At 54.4% G+C, this 22,292-nt stretch overlaps 9 protein-coding genes across 9 annotated transcripts; 3 read left to right on the top strand and 6 right to left on the bottom strand.

The window, feature by feature from the left end:
• Positions 1–3,529: 3,529 nt before the first annotated feature.
• On the bottom strand, positions 3,530–4,526 carry GLOTRDRAFT_125997 (uncharacterized protein; the record flags this gene model as incomplete). Its single annotated transcript, XM_007864424.1, has 6 exons — positions 3,530–3,828; positions 3,884–3,952; positions 4,017–4,106; positions 4,156–4,223; positions 4,273–4,417; positions 4,490–4,526. The coding sequence occupies 6 exons, from the start codon at positions 4,524–4,526 to the stop codon at positions 3,530–3,532; spliced, it is 708 nt and encodes a 235-aa protein (XP_007862615.1).
• A 2,262-nt stretch (positions 4,527–6,788) lies between these two features.
• Positions 6,789–8,907, bottom strand: GLOTRDRAFT_136508 (MBOAT-domain-containing protein; the record flags this gene model as incomplete). The annotated part of the gene is made up of 9 exons (XM_007864423.1): positions 8,784–8,907; positions 8,500–8,726; positions 8,422–8,448; positions 8,248–8,374; positions 8,113–8,189; positions 7,790–8,059; positions 7,665–7,734; positions 7,355–7,603; positions 6,789–7,301 (listed from the first exon to the last, which is right to left on the bottom strand). Exons 1-9 carry the CDS (start codon positions 8,841–8,843, stop codon positions 6,789–6,791), a joined length of 1,620 nt encoding a protein of 539 aa, XP_007862614.1. The 5' UTR covers positions 8,844–8,907.
• Positions 8,908–9,115: 208 nt separating this feature from the next.
• Positions 9,116–10,157, bottom strand: GLOTRDRAFT_109817 (60S ribosomal protein L18). Its single transcript, XM_007864422.1, has 5 exons — positions 10,078–10,157; positions 9,932–10,018; positions 9,834–9,878; positions 9,398–9,775; positions 9,116–9,342 (listed from the first exon to the last, which is right to left on the bottom strand). Exons 1-5 carry the CDS (start codon positions 10,078–10,080, stop codon positions 9,295–9,297), a joined length of 561 nt encoding a protein of 186 aa, XP_007862613.1. The 5' UTR covers positions 10,081–10,157; the 3' UTR covers positions 9,116–9,294.
• A 185-nt stretch (positions 10,158–10,342) lies between these two features.
• Positions 10,343–11,371, top strand: GLOTRDRAFT_125994 (RNA-binding domain-containing protein; the record flags this gene model as incomplete). The annotated part of the gene is made up of 4 exons (XM_007864421.1): positions 10,343–10,555; positions 10,610–10,735; positions 10,788–10,871; positions 10,928–11,371. The coding sequence occupies 4 exons, from the start codon at positions 10,343–10,345 to the stop codon at positions 11,369–11,371; spliced, it is 867 nt and encodes a 288-aa protein (XP_007862612.1).
• Positions 11,372–12,442: 1,071 nt separating this feature from the next.
• GLOTRDRAFT_103672 (WD40 repeat-like protein) lies at positions 12,443–13,920 on the top strand (the record flags this gene model as incomplete). The annotated part of the gene is made up of 6 exons (XM_007864420.1): positions 12,443–12,767; positions 12,830–12,941; positions 12,993–13,299; positions 13,357–13,487; positions 13,539–13,659; positions 13,717–13,920. The coding sequence occupies 6 exons, from the start codon at positions 12,443–12,445 to the stop codon at positions 13,918–13,920; spliced, it is 1,200 nt and encodes a 399-aa protein (XP_007862611.1).
• A 260-nt stretch (positions 13,921–14,180) lies between these two features.
• Positions 14,181–16,269, bottom strand: GLOTRDRAFT_114309 (tRNA modification GTPase TrmE; the record flags this gene model as incomplete). The annotated part of the gene is made up of 9 exons (XM_007864419.1): positions 14,181–14,441; positions 14,496–14,605; positions 14,669–14,923; positions 14,977–15,142; positions 15,198–15,341; positions 15,402–15,522; positions 15,587–15,828; positions 15,886–16,108; positions 16,246–16,269. 9 exons carry the CDS (start codon positions 16,267–16,269, stop codon positions 14,311–14,313), a joined length of 1,416 nt encoding a protein of 471 aa, XP_007862610.1. The 3' UTR covers positions 14,181–14,310.
• Positions 16,270–16,473: 204 nt separating this feature from the next.
• On the top strand, positions 16,474–17,929 carry GLOTRDRAFT_55912 (calcium/calmodulin-dependent protein phosphatase). Its single transcript, XM_007863726.1, has 8 exons — positions 16,474–16,601; positions 16,661–16,699; positions 16,764–16,815; positions 16,893–16,991; positions 17,059–17,144; positions 17,209–17,303; positions 17,496–17,600; positions 17,662–17,929. Exons 1-8 carry the CDS (start codon positions 16,589–16,591, stop codon positions 17,698–17,700), a joined length of 528 nt encoding a protein of 175 aa, XP_007861917.1. The 5' UTR covers positions 16,474–16,588; the 3' UTR covers positions 17,701–17,929.
• A 373-nt stretch (positions 17,930–18,302) lies between these two features.
• On the bottom strand, positions 18,303–19,685 carry GLOTRDRAFT_114307 (uncharacterized protein). The gene is made up of 2 exons (XM_007864418.1): positions 19,578–19,685; positions 18,303–19,514 (listed from the first exon to the last, which is right to left on the bottom strand). The coding sequence occupies exons 1-2, from the start codon at positions 19,659–19,661 to the stop codon at positions 18,960–18,962; spliced, it is 639 nt and encodes a 212-aa protein (XP_007862609.1). The 5' UTR covers positions 19,662–19,685; the 3' UTR covers positions 18,303–18,959.
• Positions 19,686–20,220: 535 nt separating this feature from the next.
• On the bottom strand, positions 20,221–22,228 carry GLOTRDRAFT_136502 (uncharacterized protein; the record flags this gene model as incomplete). The annotated part of the gene is made up of 7 exons (XM_007864417.1): positions 20,221–20,619; positions 20,689–20,762; positions 20,828–21,038; positions 21,094–21,363; positions 21,420–21,590; positions 21,648–21,883; positions 21,940–22,228. 7 exons carry the CDS (start codon positions 22,226–22,228, stop codon positions 20,560–20,562), a joined length of 1,311 nt encoding a protein of 436 aa, XP_007862608.1. The 3' UTR covers positions 20,221–20,559.
• Positions 22,229–22,292: the final 64 nt, after the last annotated feature.

The following is a 22,292-nucleotide window of genomic DNA, read 5'->3' as shown; positions in this document are numbered from 1 at the left end:
GTATCTCTATTATCCCATCAATATGTACTGGATTCAGTTACGAGGATGAAGCTATGAACCGCCCTTCTCTATCCTCAGCCAATACGACATGCAGTGTAGGATCTGTGACGCCTGTCACGTCACCGACGACCTGGGAGCTGTGCGAGACCACCCATGCACACGATGCAAGTAATCCGGAAGAAGATGGATTCTATCGCACAGAACCCATAACACTCTGCCTTATATTGACGCGTAGAGCCGGCTGAGGCCCAAGCAGAAAACTGACGCTGATATGCACTGACACACAACAATCACCAAGGACCAAAGGAAATAAACCTAAACCCCGTGATATGGGTGAAGGCGGTCCGAGACAACTGAAGGGTATTTAATAGTTCGAGGGGGAAAGGAGGAGTAAGACGCCGTAGGGTAGTCCGTAGGAAGACCTAGAAAAATAAAACAAAACCTTGACGCCTGAAACAAACACTAAGGGACGCTCCGGAGTATTTATCTCCGGAAAGTCGCAGACAAAGTCGCAAACCACGAAACCGAGTGTAGGTTCGGGCCCACGGGAGTAGAAATTGCTAGAGAAACTTGGTTAATTTTATTTCGCTATGTGAGACTCACTGGAGCTAATTGGATCGATGGCGGAGATAATTCACTCGACGAGTCAGGCCTATTGGCAAAGCTAAGATTGGTTATAATTCGCTAAGTTCGACGCTTTCGAACTTCTCGGGTCGCTGAGATCGTAACTCTAATTCTCTGAGATGGTGAAGTCGAAACTTGTTTTTCTGTACACTACTTTGTACAATTTATACTACAGGAATGGCTTTGCGACTGTTCGGAGATAAATAACAAATAAACGCCGCTACCCACAGGATTGCTCAGCACTTGCCACCGCTATACCATGCACCATACGACTCTCTTGCACTCCCACTTGCTCGTCCCAACCCCTAGAGGTCACCTTGACGCTCTGCCACCTGATCCAAGCGGTCCCATCACTCCGTGTGACGCTCCGGTCACGTGCTAATTACCTCCGGCCGCTTGCTGACTGATGCTGGCCTCATGGTGACTCGTATGCGTCCGCACCTTCGGTATCTTGACGGAAACGAGGGGGAGTGAGTGCTGGAGGGTGGGCATGAGGAAGACGCCCCTCGATAGAAGAGTCTGCGGGTCCCGGAGCTAATGCAGCTAGAAGTCGCATTGGTTAAGTCGCTCCGGAGCTCCTGTTTGCGGAGATAAATCGCGGAATGGGTCCGTGTACGCCTCAAGGATGTTCGGAAGTCCGGAGCTAAAAACAGAGCAAGTCTTTAGAGCCCATAGAAGCCTAGAGGCGTGTGAGCGCTGTGTCGAATAAGCTCCGGAGGGCTTGTACGATGCACTGAGTCCGCGTTTTCGGGGGTCAGACTATCCCGAGGCTTATCAACGCGTAGAGCCGGCTGAGGCCCAAGCAGAAAACTGTGTGCCGCAAGTTCCACCCAATAACGAATATCCGCAAGCATAGACCACGTGCCCAAGGGCAAGAACTTGACACAGATATCATCACTCACCATTGCAAAGCAGCCCCATTCACTGCGTACAAACACATGATGGCCCTGGTAACACGTATACTTCGAATTCAAGCGGTATGCGAAGTTTGCTTCGTGGACGGTACAGCAAGCATGAGCGGGTCGGAAGTCGGTCTCGAATAAAAGCGATAAGCAAGACCCGCAAGCAGTTCATAAACCACGACCCATCTCCTGCTGGAGGATGGCATACCAGGACTAGGTTGCAGGTTGATGGAAGCGTTGCCCATATGTGAAAGGACACGAGCCATCCCCGACTTAAGGGCCCCCAGAGACCAGCCATTCGCAGAACCCAGTATAAGTATGGCCTGACTTAATCGCAGGATACAACCGCTTGAATACTGCTCAGACATAATCCAGGATTACGCATCACAAAACGGCAGTCCAGCAGATCTTACATGAAGGCCCTGGTCGGGACGATGCAGAGGGCCAGAGGCTGTCATCGAACCAAACATAAGCACAAGCTTCAAGTCGAACTGTGGAGGAGGTCCGTGACCTTGTTCAAACTTCGCGGAGAGACGGACAAAGCCGACACGATGCCACCGTAACTTCCATCCCGCCACAAAGTTACTTGTTCCTTTCGCTCAGAGCGCTAGCGCTGAACATGCTAGAAAACCATCTTGTTGTCTACGAAGCTCTAGAAAGCCATTTAATCGGAATGCCAAAGTTCCCATCTGGATTGCTCGCCCAACGACTGGATATTGGGGAAGCTTCTATCTAGCCTAGTTCCCATCCACCCTCTGCGCATGCAAGTGCGGCGTGGCAAGTGCTACATGGCGTCTCATGCATTCAGTTACACAACTTATCTTGAGGGACAGCACAATTGCTTCTAAACTAGTGGTGCAGGGTCTACTCTCCTCACCGTCGCCCTTTTTCTCTCCACAAAGGTTAGAACCCTCTCAGGAAAGCAACAGCTGCCCAGAAGTCAAGACCTTTTGATATAATCAAGAATCCCACTATTTAGCGCTCCGCGGATCATTGAAGCGGCTTCATCAAGCTCAGCCATCGTCCCGAGGCAGTCTTAGCGATGGCTCTGGGCGGCGATCATTCTCCTCTTGCCTTGTGTATTGTAGCTACACGGTAGCGAAACTTTTAGCTGCCCCGTAATTCGTCGTTTGCTATGACATGGCAGACTGTTGTCGCTCGACATATCTCTTGCATTTCTACCTCGCTTAAAGGGTGCCTTGTACTGTGAAGGCACTCCAGCTTACTTTCAAGGCTGTACAAGCAAGCCGTATCGTTCAGAACGGTCTCGACTTGACACCTCGAGTCGAAAGTGGCACAGCCAAACTCTGCAACACCTGTAATAAATCTACCTGCATGAAGAACGGGACAGATGATGTCATGACGCCCTGATCAGTATGTTTCCATTAGGATGCTACACCCAATCCACATCTGCACTTACGCGACTATGACCCCAGGGTCCCTGTAGTGATGCTGACTTTGCTTACGAATGCGCTCTGTATGTCCTCGGTAGACTTCTTTGCGACAGGAGGGGGACCACTGGGGACCTAGCCAAAGTCAAGCTACCATGAGGATTCATCAGGGAAGGCCTAACACTGGCTTGGCACGCTTGATTGAATAGTCCGAGGTGAGAGGACGCTCGTTGTGACGGGTGCGCTTGTTGCGCAGCAGCATCCTTACATTGTTCGTTCCCAGGTAAGCAGTTTTGTGTATTCCCTTGGTGCCGAACCAGTATTTCTTTTACCAGGTATTTCATTCAGATCTCTACGCCCACACTTGTCCTTACTCTTGGGGAGGTTGGGTTTGATCGCAAATTCTCTGGGTTCAGTAACACCTTCATGCACGAAGGCTCTAAGGTATTGTAATGTGCATGAATAGATACTTCCGGAAAGACCCTCAGACAAACAAGATGGAGAACCATCACCGTACCGACACGAGACATTACTGCTCAGGTCCGTTCATATACGTATCGTAAAGAGAGAGGGAAAGAAACAAGCCAAATTTCTGCAAAGTAACACCTGACCCTAAACAGACTGCCCATTATGCGCCGGGTGAGGGGACGGGGTTCCCTGATAGGTCGAGATATTTGAGGGGTGGGCATTGAACGTCGGAGACGTCGGCTGCCTGGGAGGCTGATACGGGCTGGTGGGTACTCCATAAATGGGTACGTTGCCAGCAGGATATTTCTCCTCGATAATTGGCTTATCCGCATGCACAGAAGGGTGGAGGAAGTTGTTCTCCCTTACGGAAGACAGCCAGACCTTGTTGCCTCGAGACGTGCCTATGATCGCGAAAACAAGGAGGACGATGGTGTAGGCCATCACTAGGGTGGCGAGGTCAGTGCTTGCTCGTGTTCTCCGAGGATACCATCAACACACGGATTATCCATGTGAGGAAAGAGAAGCCTTGCACGGCAGCGAATTCTTGGCATCCCTGGTTGATTTTGGCTAGGAAGGAGGAAAGGTATTGAACTTCCATATGGGCAAAAGATGTCTTCACCAAAGTACTCACGATTGATGTAGCCGCAGCCAGAAGGGAAGATCAGGCCATTGGAGTACGTAGCCTCCGCGGCGGTGGCAATCCACAAAACCCAGAGAACAACTGTTATTACCGTGAGTGAAGACAACTTGTCATGCAGAGCGGGACACACAAAGCCAGCTCAGTTCGAAAACGACAGTGGAGGTAAAAGCCCCCTGCCGTACAGTGTCGAGGGTCAACCTACACGCAGAGTCAGCGAGTGAGTAGCGAGTTATTGTGAAACGCTTACATGATAGGAAGTGAGATGATCGTTAGGGAAGCGGAAACCACGGCCAATATGCAGAATATGAGCGTGACATTGAAGTAGGTCTCGGTCAGGCTCATGAGATCCGCCGCGATGCCTAGGGCGATGACCGAGAACACCAGTGCCAGGACTGTTTGCAGGGAAGAAGCGCGAAGATACGGTGAGTCTACCTGCATGACTGTAGGAGCTCTTAATCACGCACCAAAGATCACCAGCCGGAGAACAGAGAGGAAGGGCATGGTGTTGGTACAGACACTTCACTGGCTAGTATTACGATGGAAGGGATGAGGGATGCCAGTCACCAAGCGGGGGCCTGGTACTTGTATGCTCATCTTACCAGGGTTCATCCTCTTAAGTGTTGGGATGCCAAGGACACGCTGAAGCGCCGGGCGCTGCCCTGTCAAGAAATGACAGCGCTAAAGACTAGCACCAAGCATTGCGGGGCTGTGGTTCCAACTCATGTTCCCTATATGGGTAGGTGAGTAGGATCGTTTGACAGAACCTTGAACGCCAATCCCACCCCTGTGGGTCACTCGCTGTGTGAAGCCACGCTCTCACACCTCTCCAGTGGGGTTTTCGATCATCAAATTGGATGTACAGTGGTACGTGTTGATCAGCTGCTGAAGGCCATGGTGGCGTTCATGTTACAGTTCGACCGATGGCCGAGGTTTATCACTCTCATCCCCATTTCGTCTGTCGCCATTGGGCGTCTGTTGTGCTTTTCACCAAAGAGAGGGGGAGCCCGGGGGCAGGGGCAAGGACGTAAGTTCTTACTAGGCGAAGTACAGGATGAACAAGGAACACCATTATATTATAACTGCTAGTACAGCCAGGCAGTGCAGTTTGCGCATCGATTCACGTGTCTCACCATCATTAATTCAGTGGCTGCATGAACGCCTGGTCCGTGGGCATTCCGACTGACTGCGCCTACTGGGGGCGAGTGCGGGCAAGCTTCAGGCAAGAGGACGGTTCATAACCCATATATGCATACGCATCTCAGCCTGAGAAACCACAATTCGCTGCCAGTCGTGGCTTGGCATAAACACACGTTGACCTGTAATTGGCTTACAGAGTAAGTTTCGTCCATAATTAAGAGGCCCATGTCTTTGCTAAAGGCGCCGAATCGTCGATCTCCTCGGTGCCTGGCAGTGCCTGGAGGACGGATACAGACCGGATCAGGATGTCAGACTTGAATGCATAATTTAAAATCAGATATGCTACAGTATACAATGAGAACATCATGCCGCCCAGCAAAGTCTTGGGGGAGGAGCATCCCACCTCATTCCTACCAGTAGTACTCGGTTTTCAGAGCTATGATAGCACCGTTCTTCAAGAGGTTGAATGCTCCATAAACGTTGGCAGCGGTAGAGAAGCAAATGGCAAGAGTGTCTTCGGGATCGTACTATCATTGAGGGGGTTCTGCAAAAAGTATCGAATTCGGCCTGTAGCATTCCGCGCACTTGACGGATTCTTACCGGATCTTCCGCATATTGTGTGTAACCTAGTGATGAACGTCCTCATTATTTTTGTGCATTTTTATGCAGCCTGTGGAACGTAGGAGAGAGATGCCGGTTCATGTAGGGGGTTCTGCAAAAAGGTGTCACATGCGGTCACAGTGGGATCTCGCCGCGAGCGATGTCACGCTTTTGTCACGATATCGGCCCGGGAGATGTGCAAAGTTGCCTCTCTATCTCGACACACTCGTTATTTACTCTATCGGGCTGGTGTATTGTACTATAGACAGCATATTCATGATACGCCAAGCCATTCCACTGCAGTCCGTTGAGAGTATCACGAGAGATCTAGTGGACACTGTTTCTTTCCCATGGCCTACAGGACCCATTTTCTCTCCCTCTCTTCAACCACAGCAGATATTCCCATTCTGACTTGGCAGAGGTTCTATTCTAGTGTATATATACCTGCCTGAGCTTACCCAACATTTTTTGGTTGAGTGTGGAATGAGATATAAGGGGGTGAGGGGGTTCTGCAAAATTTGCAGAACCCCCTCAATGATAGTACATCTGATCCCGAACAAAGATCCCCGCTCTCTGAAGTTTTTCTCACAAGGAGTCCGACGTCGCGCAGCCGTCCTGCCTCACATTGAGATAGCTGACTTCACATGCACATCTTGTCTCATCGAGCATCGCAGAGTTGCCGCCCGAGGGCACGATGCATGTCGGGCGACACATCGCTGATACGCCTCAACGATAGATGGTTAAACCCACTCGGCGCGAATAGAGGACCACTAACATCGCCTCAGACACAGAGGGGGAAATGGGATGACGAGCCTGTAATGCCTATCTACTCGAAATAGATTATTAGCCTTAGCGATCGACCGGTACCGACTCGGACAAGGTCTAAAGACGTACCCAGCAAGTGCAGTTGTGAGTATGGTCACCAACCACAACGGCTGCTCAATTAATCAAGATCGATGGAAGGTGGTTGATTAAGCAAGTGAATATATCGAACATGATACAGTATGTATCACCACCAAGCATCGTTCACCGGTCATCGAATCTATGCTCTAGTTCCTGGGCCGCCTCCTCCACAGGGGGCATGTACAAAGGCCCAGGCTTCTCCGCGACAGTAGGGAACTGCGGGCCGACGCCAATCGCCTTTACCCGCTGCTCCTGCAGCCTCCTCAAAAACCGCCTACCACCAGCGTAGAAGAAAACCAAAGCGCCGCCAACCATGTAATGGCCGTACCAGCCCAGCAGGCTCCACGCGCGGAACGAGTCACGCAGTGTCGCTAGGATGAAGGGCCCCGTGGTGTAGTTGACCAAGAGGACGGAAGAGACTGTGCCCGCGAGATCGTAAGCGCGCTTCGCGGCAGAGATGGCGTCCTTCGGTGGCTCCAAGGTGGGCTTTTCCTTCACCTTGACGGGGACATTCTGGGACGGGGGCAACTGAGGCGGCAGGAGGAGAGGGCGGATGTTGGACCGGCAGAGACGGCCAGCAGTCTGGATGAAGCCACCCAGAAGGAACGCCAGGTAGTACCCAGGGGCGATGCCATGCTGTTCCACGTAAGCATCAGTGTCCCAAATTACTTTCTCGTTACCAAACTTACCCAAAGAGCACTAGTGGTGAATGTGATCATACTGCTGCGGAAACCGGGTTTCTTGCCCTTCGGCGTGACCCGCTTGTATACGCATTCTTTCAGCCAGATGGCGGTCTTGATGTTCCATGAGTCAAGAAGAACCTTGAAGTTGGGCGCGAATTCGATGCTGCGGATCTTGACGTTCCTGGCGCCGTTCCATGTTGAGTTACCGTAAGAGTCGAAGCCGGTAAATCCGTAACCGGTTAGGATAGACGCGCCCTGTAGAGTAGTGCCTTTGCGTCGGCAAGAGGAGAAAGGTTATGATGACCCGTTTGCTTACCTCTGTCAGTGTCCAGACAGCATAGTACTTTGTGCGTTCGAAGAAACCGCAAAGCTGCCAGTAGGCGATCCTAAAAGGTTGTTACAGCGGGTCGCCCAAACCCATATTCTGCGCCGTGCACTCACCGATATAGAACGTGCTTCTTCGCAAACCAGGGCTTTAGCGCGACAGTGTAGTTGAACGTGCCGTAGCAGGTCGTATACAAGCCTAGGAAAATCAAGGCCTTCACCATCTTCCTGTACGCCATTCTCTTCCTTCCCCGGGGGATGAACCTGTCCTTGTCTTCCCGCTTGGGCTGGTTACCTTCGGAGATTTTGAAGATGGAGCCGTCAATGAGGGATTGATACGAATTGTAGTCCAGGTACGGTCCAACCAACACTCCAGGAAAATAAAAGCTGGACATCCCGTGAAGACAAACGGACAGGACAGTAAGGCATCGTGAACGTACGCATAGCCTAGAAAGGACAGGATCGACGGGAATTTGTCGTCTGGAATGTGTTTCTCGAACTGCCACTTGTCCAGGTCCTGTATACGGAATTTAGACGATGACATTGATGAATTCAGCACGAAACGGGCGACTTACCTCGCGAGGTCTCCTCCCATCATACACATTCCAAGCAAAAGTCGTCAGTTTCATCGTCAGGACCATCTGCGGTCCAGTTATCTCAAACGTTTCGTATCCATATCCGTACACTGCACGAATGATGTGGCTGCTTGCGTTAGAAACTCGGGGCAATTCCTCAGGGACTTTACTCACTTGATCATAAGATGGCCCAGCACAAGACTAGCTAGAATCCGTAAGAGGCCTCCTCACGAACATGGATCCATTCCTTACGCAAATACGATACATGGCATATCCGGCCGCCTCACATTCTTAGCCACGTAATATGTAGCAAGAATGCTAGCGAGAAGGTGAAGGAAGCCCGTCCATAGGTTCAGCACCGGCAGGAAGTAAATTAGAGCAATTATGATGTTGAATATATGTTTCAAAGCCTGCAGGGAGGAAGGTATCCGAATGAAGATGCTTCCGAGTGGGTAGGAGAACAACAGGCAAGCAATAAGCTGCCAGGGAGTTAGCCCTGCGCCACGAAACCATGAAAACAACTTGGACGGGCGTACCTTGACCTGGTCAATCGAGGCTCCTGTGGCCGACGCCAAAGGCTCGAATAGTCTGTCCATGTTGTGTCCGGCAGCGCCAGAGAAAGCTTCAAAGCCCAGGGGCTATATACAGTACAAACGTGCCAAGAACGCGAACTTGGAAGGCTCTCTTGATGACGCTAGGAAGCGTTCATTAGGCTCGCTCTCGGCCACGTGCGTTCAAGTTGTTGAGCTCAACTTTCCGCTCTGTGCTCGCGCTGTTGCAGGTGGAATTGAGGATGTTTCATGCGTATTAATGGTATGGGGGCACGAGCCTTGCATCAGAGGAATGAATGAACGAATGGTTACGGCGGTTCATGCAAGAGCAAGTAGCGCGGCTACGGCATAAATGTATCTCGGGCATGGAAGACAGCATACAGAATCATTGAGCGATGATAGATACACATAATCGTGAGTAGAGAGAGCCCATATGCCATACTGCAACCACGTCCAAAATGCCCTGAGACTCGACGTCCGGTTTTCAAGAGTGTGCTTACACCTTGAAACCACGAGACTTTCGGCGACCACGAGCACGCTCGAACTACAAACATATCAGTCAGAGATGAAGCAATAGAAGAGGCAGGCTAGAGACACACTTTGCGGCCCTTGGAAGTCGTGTACGGCTTCTTGTGCTTGTGGGGGCCCATGCCGAAGTGCTTGACGGCCTCCCGAGAGTTCCTCTTGCCCCGGAGCAAGATGGTGTTGGCACCAGTGGGCGCACGGATGGCAAGCTGGTCCAGAGTAATAGCCTCACCGCCAGCCTTGAGGATGCGCTCCTTGGCAGCCCTCGTGAACCGAAGTGCGGCGATCGTCAACTTGGGGACGGTCGTCAGACGGACATCGTCGGTAATGGTCGAGACGGAGACGACGATCTTGGAGTCGAGGTCGGGCGCGCCGGAGGTCTCCTTCACGATTTTCGAGAGGGAAAGGGGAGGGCGGTTGGTCTTCGAGAGGAAAAGGCGGTGGAGGAGGACCTAGAAGTCACATATGCAATTAATGAATGCGGAAGTGCTTTCTGCGCCTGATAAAGACCTTGTTGAAACGCGAGTCCGTGCGGCGGGCCAGGAAGCGATATAACTATTCGTTGCTCCGTCAGACTCGATGTATGCGCGAGTGCCATAACTACGCACCTTGACCAGCAAGAGAAGGTACGGGTCCTCGCTCTTGGGCGCCGTCCTCTGGCCCTTTTTGACGTGGTGCTTCTCGATGTCGATACCCTAGATGCCGCATGATCGTCAGACACGTCCCTCGCCATCGTCGTCAACGTCGAACTCACCATCTTGCTCTTGCTGGATTGTCGGTGTACGCTGCTACGGACGGTCCGAAGCGGAGGCTCAAAACTATGCAGTTGGTCCAGAATAAGGTTCGGCGCCGCGGCAATCGGCACGTTCCACGCCACGGCACACACAAATAACGCCAAACTCGGCTCAAAGTTCAACATCCACCATGGTGAGTACGCGTCGCCCCACACGTTGCGGCTTCTTGTCTTTTTCCTCTCTCCTCGTCGTCGTCGACAGTGCCTGACGAACCGCTTGCCCGTTATGCAGTACGCAGAGAACACCCCCGCCGTCGACCCCTACTCCGACGCCTACAATGCGCCACCGCCCGCGGCGATACCCGCTGGCGGCGACCGCGACGCACCGAGAGGCCGCTCTCGCTCGCGCAGCCGGAGCCCTGGCTATCGCAGCCCGACTTACAGGAGCAGCCGCCGCTCCCCCGTACCGGCGCCAAAGAGGCCTTCTCATGCGCCTATAGTTCGTGTTCGTTTTGGTCCCTTTGTCTACGATCCATCTGACCTAGCGAAGCAGGCGCCCAATCCCTCCAACGTGTTGGGGGTATTTGGCTTGAGCATCCGCACCACCGAGCGTGACCTCGAGGACGAATTCAATCGTTTCGGTCGTGTTGAGAAGGTTGTAATTGTATATGATCAAAGGGTAAGTCAAGTACGGCAGTCTAAGGTGGCATCTGCTGACGATTACGCTTCAGAGTGACCGTTCTCGAGGCTTCGGTTTCATCACCATGAGCACCGTCGAGGAAGCCACCCGATGCATTAAGGAGCTTAACGGTGTCGTGAGTACCGGTATTCATCGGTTCGTCTTCCTACATGTCTAATGTATCTTCATTAGGATCTCAACGGTCGTCGCATCCGTGTTGATTACTCTGTTACGGATCGGCCCCATGCACCCACCCCCGGAGAGTACATGGGTCACCGCCGACGCCGCGACAACAGGGACTCCTACTACGGAGGGCGCGAACGCGACCGTGACTATAGGGACTCTTACAGGGACCGTGACTCGCGTCGTCATGACCGTGACAGGGACTACGATCGCGACCGTGACCCCAGGGATAGGGAATACGACCGGGACCACTATGGTCGTGACAGGGACTGGCGGGACCGTCGTAGCCCTCCCCCTGTGAGGGAAGGCGGAAGGCGATACTCACCCGACTACCGTCGGAGGAGGAGTTACTCTCGTAGCCCGCCCAGGGGCAGTAGCCCCAGCAAAGGTAGGGACTATGATGCAGGTGGTAGCTCCGCGGCCAACGGTGCCGGCGCCGACCCTCGTTGGTGAAGCAGCCATGGTGTAGGAGCAAGGTCTGCAAGGTCCCCTTGAATGTTGAAGAGAATGCGTGCAAGAGGATCGTCATGGGCAAGGGCCACCGGGTGAAAAGTATCAAGCGTTGAAGAGTGTCTGCGGAAGGTGCTGCCGCAAGCCCAGGTTTCTCAAGTATTTCCTTCTTAATGCTCGCGAAGACTGCGAAAGTGGACTCCTCCCATCTACAATAGCACAAAACCCAAGTTGTCAAGTTTCCTTCGTCTGTCTTGTATCAGTTCGCTCTGCTATCTTGTTTGTTTGCAAGTACAAGGACCATCCCTCGTCGAAAGTGGGACGCGGGGTTATCTCGTGGACGTGTCTGCGGCGCTTGGGTAACTCGTCTGAGGACTACTGACTAAAGGTGTCCCGGAGTGAAAAGGCAAGTCAGAAAGCATAAGAAGTCTCGCAATTGCGGATTCCACGAGAAAACAGGCGCTAGTTGCAAATTTGGCAAGCTCGCTAAGTTTGTGCCGCTGCGGTCCTTTGTCCTCGAAATGAAAGAAGATCGGACGTTCGCGAGCCACGCCTTCATTGACAGTCTCCCCGCTGTCGCGAGGTCGGCTGTTGGCACTTCTGGCGCCTTTGCTCAGGGGGATCCGCACAAAGCCACAACCTGACAAGCCCTTCCTTGCAAGTCGGCTCCTTACCGAGAATAACGAGGCGGTGCTAACTCTTTACGGCAACATGGATACAGGTGTGTTCCTCTCCTTTGTTGTCTGCTGACTGCTCTGTTCTCGACATCGTGCTTGCGACCGTGCCTTCTGTTTCATCGGACATATCCTGTATTTGCCGCCTGTTGTCCCACAGTGCATGTACGGATGTATTTATGTCACCAGCTGCGGTGAAATGGAAGTCTGCCAGATAATACGATGGCTTTACGGGAATGAATCTATCAGGAGCTCCCGCTCGTTGGACTTGGTACCGTTCTAGGTCAAGCCAACGCGACAATGAAGTTCTGTATCGCTTATGTGGCGTGAGAGCATCATCCATATCCTCTTCTGCACGCCTGCAAATTGAGAGGAGTTATAGGACTCAGACTTGTCAAAAATGTCACTGGTCGCGTCGGAATCGTTGCAGACGTTCTCGAAGCCGTTGAAATCGACGTCGGCGCCGTCGAAATCGTATGTATTGTCGCTGGCATCTCTGCCGTCATGTTACGCTGCATCCACCTCCGCACCGTCGAACACCATACACCTGTATGATACGTCCGATCTTCGAGTTATCGCCACTCTCGGTGGTCATGAAGAAGGGGTTACGTCCCTTCGAGCGGTGGACACTGTAGGCGGTAAAAACGTCCGTAGGCTGATTTCCTCCGGGAGAGACGGGACTGTCAAAGTATGGGATGAACGGACTGGCTCGGTGGGCATTCAAAGTGAGGGGTTCTACCACATCTATCTGTCGCATTTTGACGGACTTAGAAAAGCTTGGCTATAGTGCAATCCGCTGGGAGGGGACGGGCTTTGCTGTGTTGTGATGTATCCTCGGACGGGGTCACTGTTGTAGCCGGGACGGACTTGCAAGGAGAAGACGCGCTTTTGCAATACTGGCAGGTCACTTTGGCACCAACTCTGTCTATATTGTTCTGAATGAATTTTAGGGACCCACGGTTCCCAGTTGTACCCCTTCGCAGCCATTCCTCGACGCACTCGGACGATATCACCGCGCTGCACTTCAGGCATGAACGTAGCCCGGGAGAACACAAAAATATGCTACTCTCCGTATCTTCGGATGGTTTGGTGTGCACCTCAGATGCGGATGAACCAGACGAAGACGAAGCGGTTCTGCATGTTGGTAATTGGGGCTGCAGTATAGCTCAAGCGGGCTGGATGTCGCCTGGCAGTAACGGCAGTGCTGCGGCTTGGGCCAGTAGCGATATGGAGACATTCAGCGTCTGGTCAAATGAGGTGTGCAGCTCATCCCTTCATCTTTTGTCAACGCCTTGATGCCGGTGATTCTTGCAGATGGACCTCGTGCAGGATCTGGACATCCGAAGTCCTTCGATCCATACTCCTCAGTTAACATGGGTGACAGACTATCTCATCGGGTGCCATCGCTCCGTGAGGGATCTGCACCTCTTCGTCGGCTCAAACGAGTGCGTGTCCAGATCTCCAGGTCTAGCTCTCTCGACTAAGTCAAGTGGTAGAGGCGACATCGCATTGATAAATAGCAGCGACTTGTCCTCGGCGGGTGCACCTTGGCGGACACGCGCTGTGTGGTCGGCTGGGCATGTTGGGGTCGTCCGATCTCATCTTTGGGATGAAAGAGTCAGTGAATCTTTTTGTCCTCACCGATTGGTCGAATTCATATTGCCTGCTTCATAGAATAACGTCCTCTTGACTGGAGGTGAAGACTCGAAACTCAATATGTGGCCCGGGCCGCCAGTTGAGGCACTACAACCGGATGAGGGCATGAACATCGACTCGCCACCGCGGAAGCGGGATTACGATGTTGAGATGGACGACGGGAGCGAGACGCTCGATCATGTATGTTCTGATTTCTCATCGAACCCTTGGGAGCTCTTCTGAATGCGGCGCTGTTTACTTCTAGGGCATGAAAAGAGTGAGAAGAGCGTGAACATACGCGGGTTGGGATCGTCTAGGCTCGCTATCAGACTGAGTTCCTCTCTGTATCGGCATAATTATACGAGTGGAAATATCATAGCATATGTGACACTTCTAGCTTGGAACTGTTGAACTGCTCTCAGGCTTTCTCACCTACTTCATGTGTTGATTTTGCATGCGAGTGCTTCTTTGTACAAGCAAGGCGATTAATCAGTAAGATGCCCGAGATGAGCCGACCGCACTCAGACATTACCTAGTACACCGGGGCTCAATTCCTCTACCGAGCATGATAGGAATTAAAGCCCAGTACCAAGCGGCCCTCAGCGACTCAATAGAAACCCTGTATCGTCACTATTACTTCCCAATACAAAACTCCCTGAACAAGCTATCCAGCACATCCTCCACGCCAATCGCACCCGAAATCTTCCCCACCGCCTGCGCGGCGTACCGCAGCTCTTCCGCTGCCAGCACGACATGTTCTGCCGCTACAAAACCATGTCAGATGAAGGAAGGAGGAAGGAAGGGACGAATGAACGCACGCGTCTCGAGGAAGGCGTCGAGGAACCGCAGCGCGGACTCGAGGTGCACGCGGTGCCGCGCGTGGGTGAGGAGGGGCTGCCCAGCTTGGGAGTCCTGTATTAAATCGTACCTGGACAGCAAAACCATCTTGCTTCAGCTCTCGTGTATAAGCGGAAAGTGAAGCAACGGTCACCGTTTGCGCAGAGCCTCAGCAAAGCCGTCCAGAAACTCCTTCGTGCCCTCGCCCGTAGAAAGACTAAATGCCCACGACTGTCTATCACCGATGATGGAAAGCGGGACGGAATGTGTCAGGTCCTGTTTGTTCAGCAGGACGAACGTGTCGGGGCCGACAAGCGGCTCCAGTGTCGGCGGAATCTCCACTCGCGATTCATCGGTGAGGACCTCTGGAAGGGAGAGCACGCAGAGCGAGACGTCCGCGCCTTGCACCCTGTGGGCTCGTAAGTAAGCGACGAGAAGCGGAGGTAGACAGGATAAACCGACATGTTCCTCGCGCGGTCCACTCCAATCTGCTCCACTACGTCCTCGGTATGGCGCAGGCCTGCTGTGTCCGCGACGATCACGGGCAGCCCGCCGATGTCCAGCGAGAGCTCGAGGATATCGCGCGTGGTGCCGGGGACGGGGGTGACGATAGCAGCTTCCCTCTGCGCTGTGCAATTGGAATCAGCGCGGCGTGTCAATGAGGGAAGAAGGATGGGGCCTACCTAGGAAATTGAGGAGGCTGCTTTTGCCTGCGTTCGGGGGGCCGAAGATGGCGAGGCGGATACCGGAGCGGAGGATCTCGCCCCTGCGGCTGTCGGAGAGGTAGTTTTCTATCTTCGAGCGTAGTTGCTGTACCTTGGCTCGCGCTGGACAGCATATTCCAAGAGTATGAGAATGCCATCATTCAATGACGCCTATTAGCGCACCAGCTTCGTAGACACCCTCTTCGATATCCTCGCCCTCGCTAAAGTCGATGATGGCTTCGACCATAGCCAACGCGCGTATAATTTCCTCTCTGAGGTCCTCAAACCGAGCCCGGGCGAGACCCTAGCTAGTGGTTCTCCTCAGCATCCAATATTCTTCAGTGATCAACGTAAGTAACAAAGCTTACTCCAGCAGCGCTGAGCGCGAGCCGCCTCTGCGTGTCCGTCTCCGCGTCGATGAGGTCCTTGAGGCCCTCGACCTGCGTGAGGTCGAGCCGCCCGCCCTCGAACGCGCGCCGGGTGAACTCGCCTGGCTCGGCGGGGCGGCAGGAGGGGAAGCGGGCGAGCGCGGAGAGGATGGACGCAATGACGGCGCGCCCGGAGTGGACGTGTAGTTCGACAACGTCTTCTGTGGTAAAGGATTTCGGGGCTAATTCGAGGTGTAAGTGTAAATCACGGAGGGGCGCAGGGTAATGAGGGTAAGGACCTTTGAAGAATACTGCGAGCCCATCGTCGAGAGTTTCGGCTGTCTCTGGATGGACAATTATGCAGCGCTCCAGCCTCCATGGACGTACTCCTCTCTCCCTGGCTTTCTTGCTGGTCAAGCGCACCATGCCCTGCCAGACGTCCAGAGCAGCGGGTCCGGAGATTCTCACCACTGCTACACCTGCTTTGCCTGGCGGAGTAGAAAGCGCGTATATCGTTCTTCTCTGCGCGTCTGACAGCACAAGACTGGGTTTATGATTACTTCCATCCAGCCCGTGTTCTCCAGACGCGTCAGTAGACCAATGGTTCCTAGAATAGTTTGGCACAGCAGAGCCAGTACTTAGACGCGCCCGAGCTTTACAGGAACGCCAGCTTGGTACGGCATAAGCAAGCGAATTTCGACAGAGAGATTGAAAGCTGCAGGATCTAACAAATGGCCGCAAAGACGCGTCGAGGGCGGCAATCCTGGCTAGCATCCTGAGGGGAGGAACTCGGACGGGTCGGATTACCAGCAAAGGCACCTTGATCGCCACATTTGGGCCGTTCTCCCACGCCGTTGTACCGCGTTTCGATTTCCTTCAGCTTTCCAGTTTGCCGTCGCGTGTTCCGTCTGTGTCTCTTTGTCTGTCCGTTGTCTAAGCTGCTGCACCGATTTTCGACCTGTATAAATTCGTTGAAAGCTGTAATCAAAGCGCTAAGTCAAGATGGGGCAGTCAAGTGCGTCTGAATCCCTCAATCATCTGCGTTTTATAGATGCTAAAATACGGGCGGTATAGCTTCACAGTTTATGGAGGACATGGAAAGGACATCCAATTGTACGCTATAGAAAGTCTATATGCCCTTTCATGATCCCTTGATATAACTTCTTCGTGCGGGTAGTCACCGCGAGTGAATTGGAACGTCTGAAGAAGAGGTTCATGAAGCTCGACAGGTGCGCTTCCTTCCGCCACTCATCCGCGCATCCGAAGAAGAGGGACTGAGATTCACTGCATCGCGCTGTCATTGAAGTGATGGCTCAGGATCGATAGACCGTGACGAGTTCCTGCAGATACCCCAGATCGCAAACAACCCACTCGCATCGCGGATGATTGCGATCTTTGACGAAGAGTACGTCTGTCTGTCTGTCTTTGCTTGTGACCGTATCAATACGCGATTCTGTTTCGTGATTGTACAGCGGTGGAGGCACGGTGGATTTCCAAGAGTTCGTCGGTGGCCTGAGCGCGTTCAGCAGCAGAGGAGGTCGGGAGGAGAAGCTACGATGTGCGCTGCCCTTCCCTTCTGTCCTATCCACGAACTTGACTGATAGTTGAATCATCTATGATAGTTGCATTCAAGGTGTATGACATGGACCGTGACGGGTACATCTCGAACGGCGAGCTCTTCCTCGTGCTGAAGATGATGGTCGGGAACAACCTCAAGGTCTGTCCCTGTCCTTGCCATGCAATCACCCGCCGCCTCCCTGTAGCCTCCCATTGCTCTAAACCCCATTGCAACCGTTCCCTATGCAATTCCATCGCCCCCAATCTTGCTGTTGTTGTTGTTTGCAAGCGCTCTCTTCGTTTTCCTGTGGAACAGAGACATCAAGCCAGTGTACTAACATGGCCATCATAGGACCAACAACTACAGCAAATCGTCGACAAGACGATCATGGAGGCAGACAAGGACGGCGACGGGAAGCTCAGCTTCGAGGAGTTCGCCCAGATGGTGTCAAATACAGTGCGCTACTCTCCCTCTCCCATAACCCCCATCTTTCCCAATACTTACCCCCCGTCCCCAGGACATTGTGAAACAAATGACACTAGAAGATATCTTCTAACCTATGTATACCCCTCCCACCTCTCCTCTCGTGGATATCGGCTCTGCCTACGTTGTATCATCTCTCTCCCCCTCGTCTCGGTTTCGGTTTCGATCTCACACATACGCATCGTCCGTCCGTCTGTCCGTCCGTCCGTCTGTCCGTCCATCCGCTCTGCAATTGTGCTTATATTAACGGGTGTAATGATTAATGAATGAATGGATCGATCGGTTGATAGCACACGCTCGCGGTTTGCTTTGTGTTTGTCTGCTAGGCCCGGGATTCAGAACTCAGACGCCCCCTCTGACGTCGACGCTTGGGATCTCCCAGGGAAGCTCCGCACGTATACATGCATGCCTGGATCCGTGCTCGGGCGGAACACCACAAAGCAAGGAACCCATCCATTCATTCAGGCGCGAAGCCCCAGGATCCCCCAACTAGCAGGTCAGAAACGAGGGCTCGGTTGTGTGTTATGCTAATAGCTGCTACTGCTGACTAGCACCGGTAAGTACCATGGCCGCAAAGCAAAGCCAAACTCTACCTGCTACACCTCGGGCTGCCGTCTCCCCGGCTGGCGCCCCACATTGGGTTGGGTTGAGTTCAATGTAACCTTGCGCGGATATCTGAGGATTACTGCAGCGAGGACAATCAATGTATCACTGCATCAGAGATGGATGGATGGATGGATGGATGATCCAAGGATTCGCCGAGGCCGTACATTGCGCAAGGCAGACAAGGATACGTATGTATGGTATGACGGACGGAGCTGGGAATGAGAAGACGAACGAAACGGAACGGAACACAGACAACGATAAAGTACAGAAGTACGTATACACTACACTGGGGACGGGCATTACAGGTATCGACAGGGCCATTAGATAATATGTACGCACAAAAGTCACAGGGGATTATGGGACAGGAGAGAAGAGGAAGAAAGAGATATGGGATATGTATCGTCATTCGAGTCCGCAAAGGGGTGGGCAAGCCAAATAACCCAGCGATGTAGTGGTAAGCCAAGGTCCGAGGGGGAGGGGGCGGGGAAGGCGAGATCCGCGGTGAGATGATGGAGGGCCCGAGAGGGGGTCATCTGATGCACGGGAGGGGAATCGCCGAGTGGTGTGAATCGTGAACTGCGCCATGATTGCGGGTAGGCAGGGAGATGGACGGGCGGTACGAACGGTTTTCGTGGACGCTATGCGATATCTGGCTGGTAGAGTAGAATGCAGAATGTAGGATGTACACCGAAACGCAGGCGGGGTTATACACAGAATGGGGGGAGATCATCGGTCGAAGGCCATGAACTGGGAGTGGACTGGCACCGGCTGTGCCATGACGAAGGGCGAGTGCGCCGCGGGGCGCCCGGCCTGCGCGAAGAACGCGGGCGCGTGCGCGTTCTGCGCTGCTTGCATTTGCGCGACGTAGAACGGGTCCTGGGTCGCGAAGATGGATGTTGGCTCGGCAGAGTACGTGTACGCATACGAAGGCGCCGTATTTCTTTGGGGGAAGGCGGGCGACGCGGGTGTCTGATGGTGCGCCGACGCCGGCTGGGCATGGTGGAAGGATGTCTGGGACGAGGTAGAAGCAGAGGACGTGGAGGGCGACGACGGCCAGAGCAGCTCCTCGACCATCTTCTCATCCTCCTCCATCTCCGTGATATCCTCGTCCATGCTGCGCTGCGTCGTCAGACTGGCGACGCTCGACTTGCGCCGGTGCGGCATGTGCGACCAGGTGAAGCTCGACGAGGGCGTCGACGCGGTCGGGGTGTTGCAGTGATGCGCGTACTCGGCGGGCTCCGCGTGCCGCTGCGGGGTGAAGAGGGTCTGTGCGAGCTGAGCCTATTTCCCCGCAAATACATCAGCAACTCTTCGATCCCCCGCACACGCCGAACGAATGCTGACCTGCAGGGCGGCGAGGTCGAGCGCCTCCTGGCCGATGTGGTTGCCCTTGAGGGACGCGACGAGGTCGTCGACGGAAAAGCTCATTGCGTGTGTGTTGCAGTGGCGGTGGAGAGCGAGGGGCTACATATCGACGATATAAAAACGGGAAACACATGAGCTCGGAGCGACTCGGTCCGACGGGCTGGCTCCTTTGTCCGGCGTTCGCCGACGTTTCAGGCCGGGGACGGCATTGTGCTTCCGGCGCGCCGGCGCTGCAGCCTCTTCGTCTCTTCCGAGTCTCTTCCGCTCAGCGCCTCGGATTGTTACTGCAGTTGCAGCGCGCACTCACGTCATGCCACGGGTGAGCGTTACGGCGACCTCTGTCTATCAATTTTGCATCCGGCGTTTATCCACCTTCAACCACCGGCTCGTTATAGCTCTCCTACCTGCAGCATGTAAGTATATCGGCCATCGCAGCTGACTGAGCATCGCGGGTCGCGGCTGTACGCTGCACCGCTCGCAGCAGCCTTCATAATGGGCAACGGACAGCAATGTCATGACGGCAATCCTATCTTTGTTACAGCAGCCATCGGGGCGGGGAAAAAGACAGTCGGCACACATACATACAGTACACACACGCTGCCCCGTCACGTCCCTGACTATACCCATACCCGCGAGTGCCCCTTCCCACCAGGGCGGACGAGCAGGCAACGGGGCAACCCCCATTCCAGCTCCAGGCATCCCGCGCGCCCATCTCACCCGATAACCTATCTCCCGCGCGCGAGATGCAGCCAATATAGCCGGCCTCGACCAGGGTGGACCTGCACCTGACGTCAAGCGCACCCAGACTTGTGTACTCCCTTCGCGGGGGCCTGGATCCCGAGCTTATGCAGCTGCAATCCCATGCTTATTTGCCTTGTCCCTCTTCTCCGTCCAGAACTCGAGCGCGGTTCGCAAACCTTGATAAGTTAAATGAATGAGAATCGAGAATCGCCCGGGGTCGTCAACCGAACAGGCCCGAGAAGATCGGGGCATCAGCGGCGAGGAATTGTGGGTACTCGTCCTAATGCAGAAGGGCAGATCATAGTTGTTAGTGTGCGAAGTGAGATTATCGTAAAGGCAGAGCACGCACTGTCAGCACGGATGGGCAGGCTGCTGCGAGCTCTTTTGCCGTTTGCTGCAGGCTCTTCTTTAGCTCTACTGCGTCTGAGAGATAAATCCATGCATGAGCATCCCGGAACGTGATCTGAGAGAGCGCGAACGGCGCTCACCGTCCTCAGGAACGCTATCAGACTCCCAGAGCACGACCCAGCACTTTGCGACCCCCTCCAATATCGCCTCCTTCCAGCGGTGCATCCGCGGCGCACACACCCGCACGACAGTCTGCAACGCGCGCAGCGCAAGCACCCTATGCTTCGTGCTAAACGGTGCCAACTCGAACGAATCCGCGAGCAGGGGGTGCGTGAGTTGCGGGACCATCGCCTATACTCTCTGAGCTCACTCTCTTTGATTTCAACCCTCGTACTAATGGACGCACCTTGAGATACCTCACGCTCCCCAGCCTCAGCGCCCGCACGACGTCGGGGAGCACCTCCAGGCTTGCCTCGACCGTTTCGCGGTCGTTGGGCGCGTACAGCCAAATCCCGCCGACGATGCTCTCACCCAGGAGCGAGCAAAGCTGGTTGAAGCGCGCCGCGGAGCCGGGGGTGGTGGTCAGCTCTGTTAAATTCAGCGCGAGGGGCACCGCCGCGCGGACGAGCGCGGGCGTGGCGGGGTTGTGCAGATGCGTCAGCGTGGTTTTCATGCTCTGTGGTCAGGGGGTTAGAGGAGGGTGGGGAAGGGCAAGGCGGGAGGGGGGCACACGGAGAAGAGGAGCGCGTCGAGCCCGGTGCGCCGCAGGAGCGCCGGGGGGACGCGCGCGAGGAAGGCGGCGAGGACGCGGAGCCCGCGGAGCTTGTGCGGCGCCTCGTAGTCGTCGAGGAGGGTCATCAGCGGGGGGACGACGAGCGGCCATACGCGCTCGTACGCGTCTCTCTGTCGATTGGTGCGTCAGCGGGCAAGACCGAGACAAGATACAGGGAAGGGGCGTACGGGGATGTGGCGGACGCACCAGGCGACGAGGGCCGCGGCGCCGGGGTGGTGTTTCCACTCCTGGCCTTCGTAGTGGTCCTGCCGCGCGCCGGGGCCGCCGGCGGGGCGCGGGAGGGTGCGCCCGGTGGACGCGTTGAGCAGGGGGTGCGGGGTGGATTGGAAGAGGGGCTTGACGTGGGTGGCGAGGATGTGTTCGAGGAGCGGGATTGAGGGGTCGGGGAAGTGCGCGAGGATGTCTGTGTAGGACTGGCTTAGTGACGGTAGGGTATATGATAGATAGCATAGAACATACCAGAGGATAGCTTAGTGGCCGGCTCTGGCGCCCAGGGCTCTTCGTTCTCAAATGCAACGACTTTCGCGATGACTTGGCCTTGTTCCTCCACGCACAGCTTCATACCGCCGTCTTCCTCCAGCTGCTTCTTCAACTCATGCAAAACATCGCAAGCGCGGATTTTCCATTCGTCCAGCTGAGCAATCGTGTCCGCCTCTTCTATGGCATCGTACCGCGCAAACTCGGGCGGGACGGTGAGGCGGTCGAGGAGCCACTGGATTTTGTGGTGGTGGTCGAGTTGTGGGTCCATCGAGAGGCGTCACGTGCGTTCTCGATCGCGTTGCGCTTCTGCTTCAGTCTCAGATTGTGGCCAA

The sequence above is a fragment of the Gloeophyllum trabeum genome (genome assembly GCF_000344685.1).
Source record: "Gloeophyllum trabeum ATCC 11539 unplaced genomic scaffold GLOTRscaffold_00002, whole genome shotgun sequence".
NCBI classification, from domain to species: Eukaryota; Fungi; Basidiomycota; class Agaricomycetes; order Gloeophyllales; family Gloeophyllaceae; genus Gloeophyllum; species Gloeophyllum trabeum.
This window is presented reverse-complemented; position numbering and strand designations above follow the sequence as displayed.

What these genes read in the sequence shown, in the direction of transcription:
- GLOTRDRAFT_55912 (XM_007863726.1), top strand. An exon ending in AGGTTCATGAAGCTCGACAG is followed by an intron (nt 16,816 to 16,892) that starts GTGCGCTTCCTT and finishes CTGTCATTGAAG; the next exon opens with TGATGGCTCAGGATCGATAG. An exon ending in ATTGCGATCTTTGACGAAGA is followed by an intron (nt 16,992 to 17,058) that starts GTACGTCTGTCT and finishes GTGATTGTACAG; the next exon opens with CGGTGGAGGCACGGTGGATT.
- GLOTRDRAFT_109817 (XM_007864422.1), bottom strand. An exon ending in ACCTTCTCTTGCTGGTCAAG is followed by an intron (nt 9,879 to 9,931) that starts GTGCGTAGTTAT and finishes AGCAACGAATAG; the next exon opens with TTATATCGCTTCCTGGCCCG. An exon ending in CGGACTCGCGTTTCAACAAG is followed by an intron (nt 9,776 to 9,833) that starts GTCTTTATCAGG and finishes TGTGACTTCTAG; the next exon opens with GTCCTCCTCCACCGCCTTTT.
- GLOTRDRAFT_114307 (XM_007864418.1), bottom strand. Translation starts at nt 19,661, where the DNA reads ATGAGCTTTTCCGTCGACGACCTCGTCGCGTCCCTCAAGGGCAACCAC. An exon ending in TCGACCTCGCCGCCCTGCAG is followed by an intron (nt 19,515 to 19,577) that starts GTCAGCATTCGT and finishes GCGGGGAAATAG; the next exon opens with GCTCAGCTCGCACAGACCCT.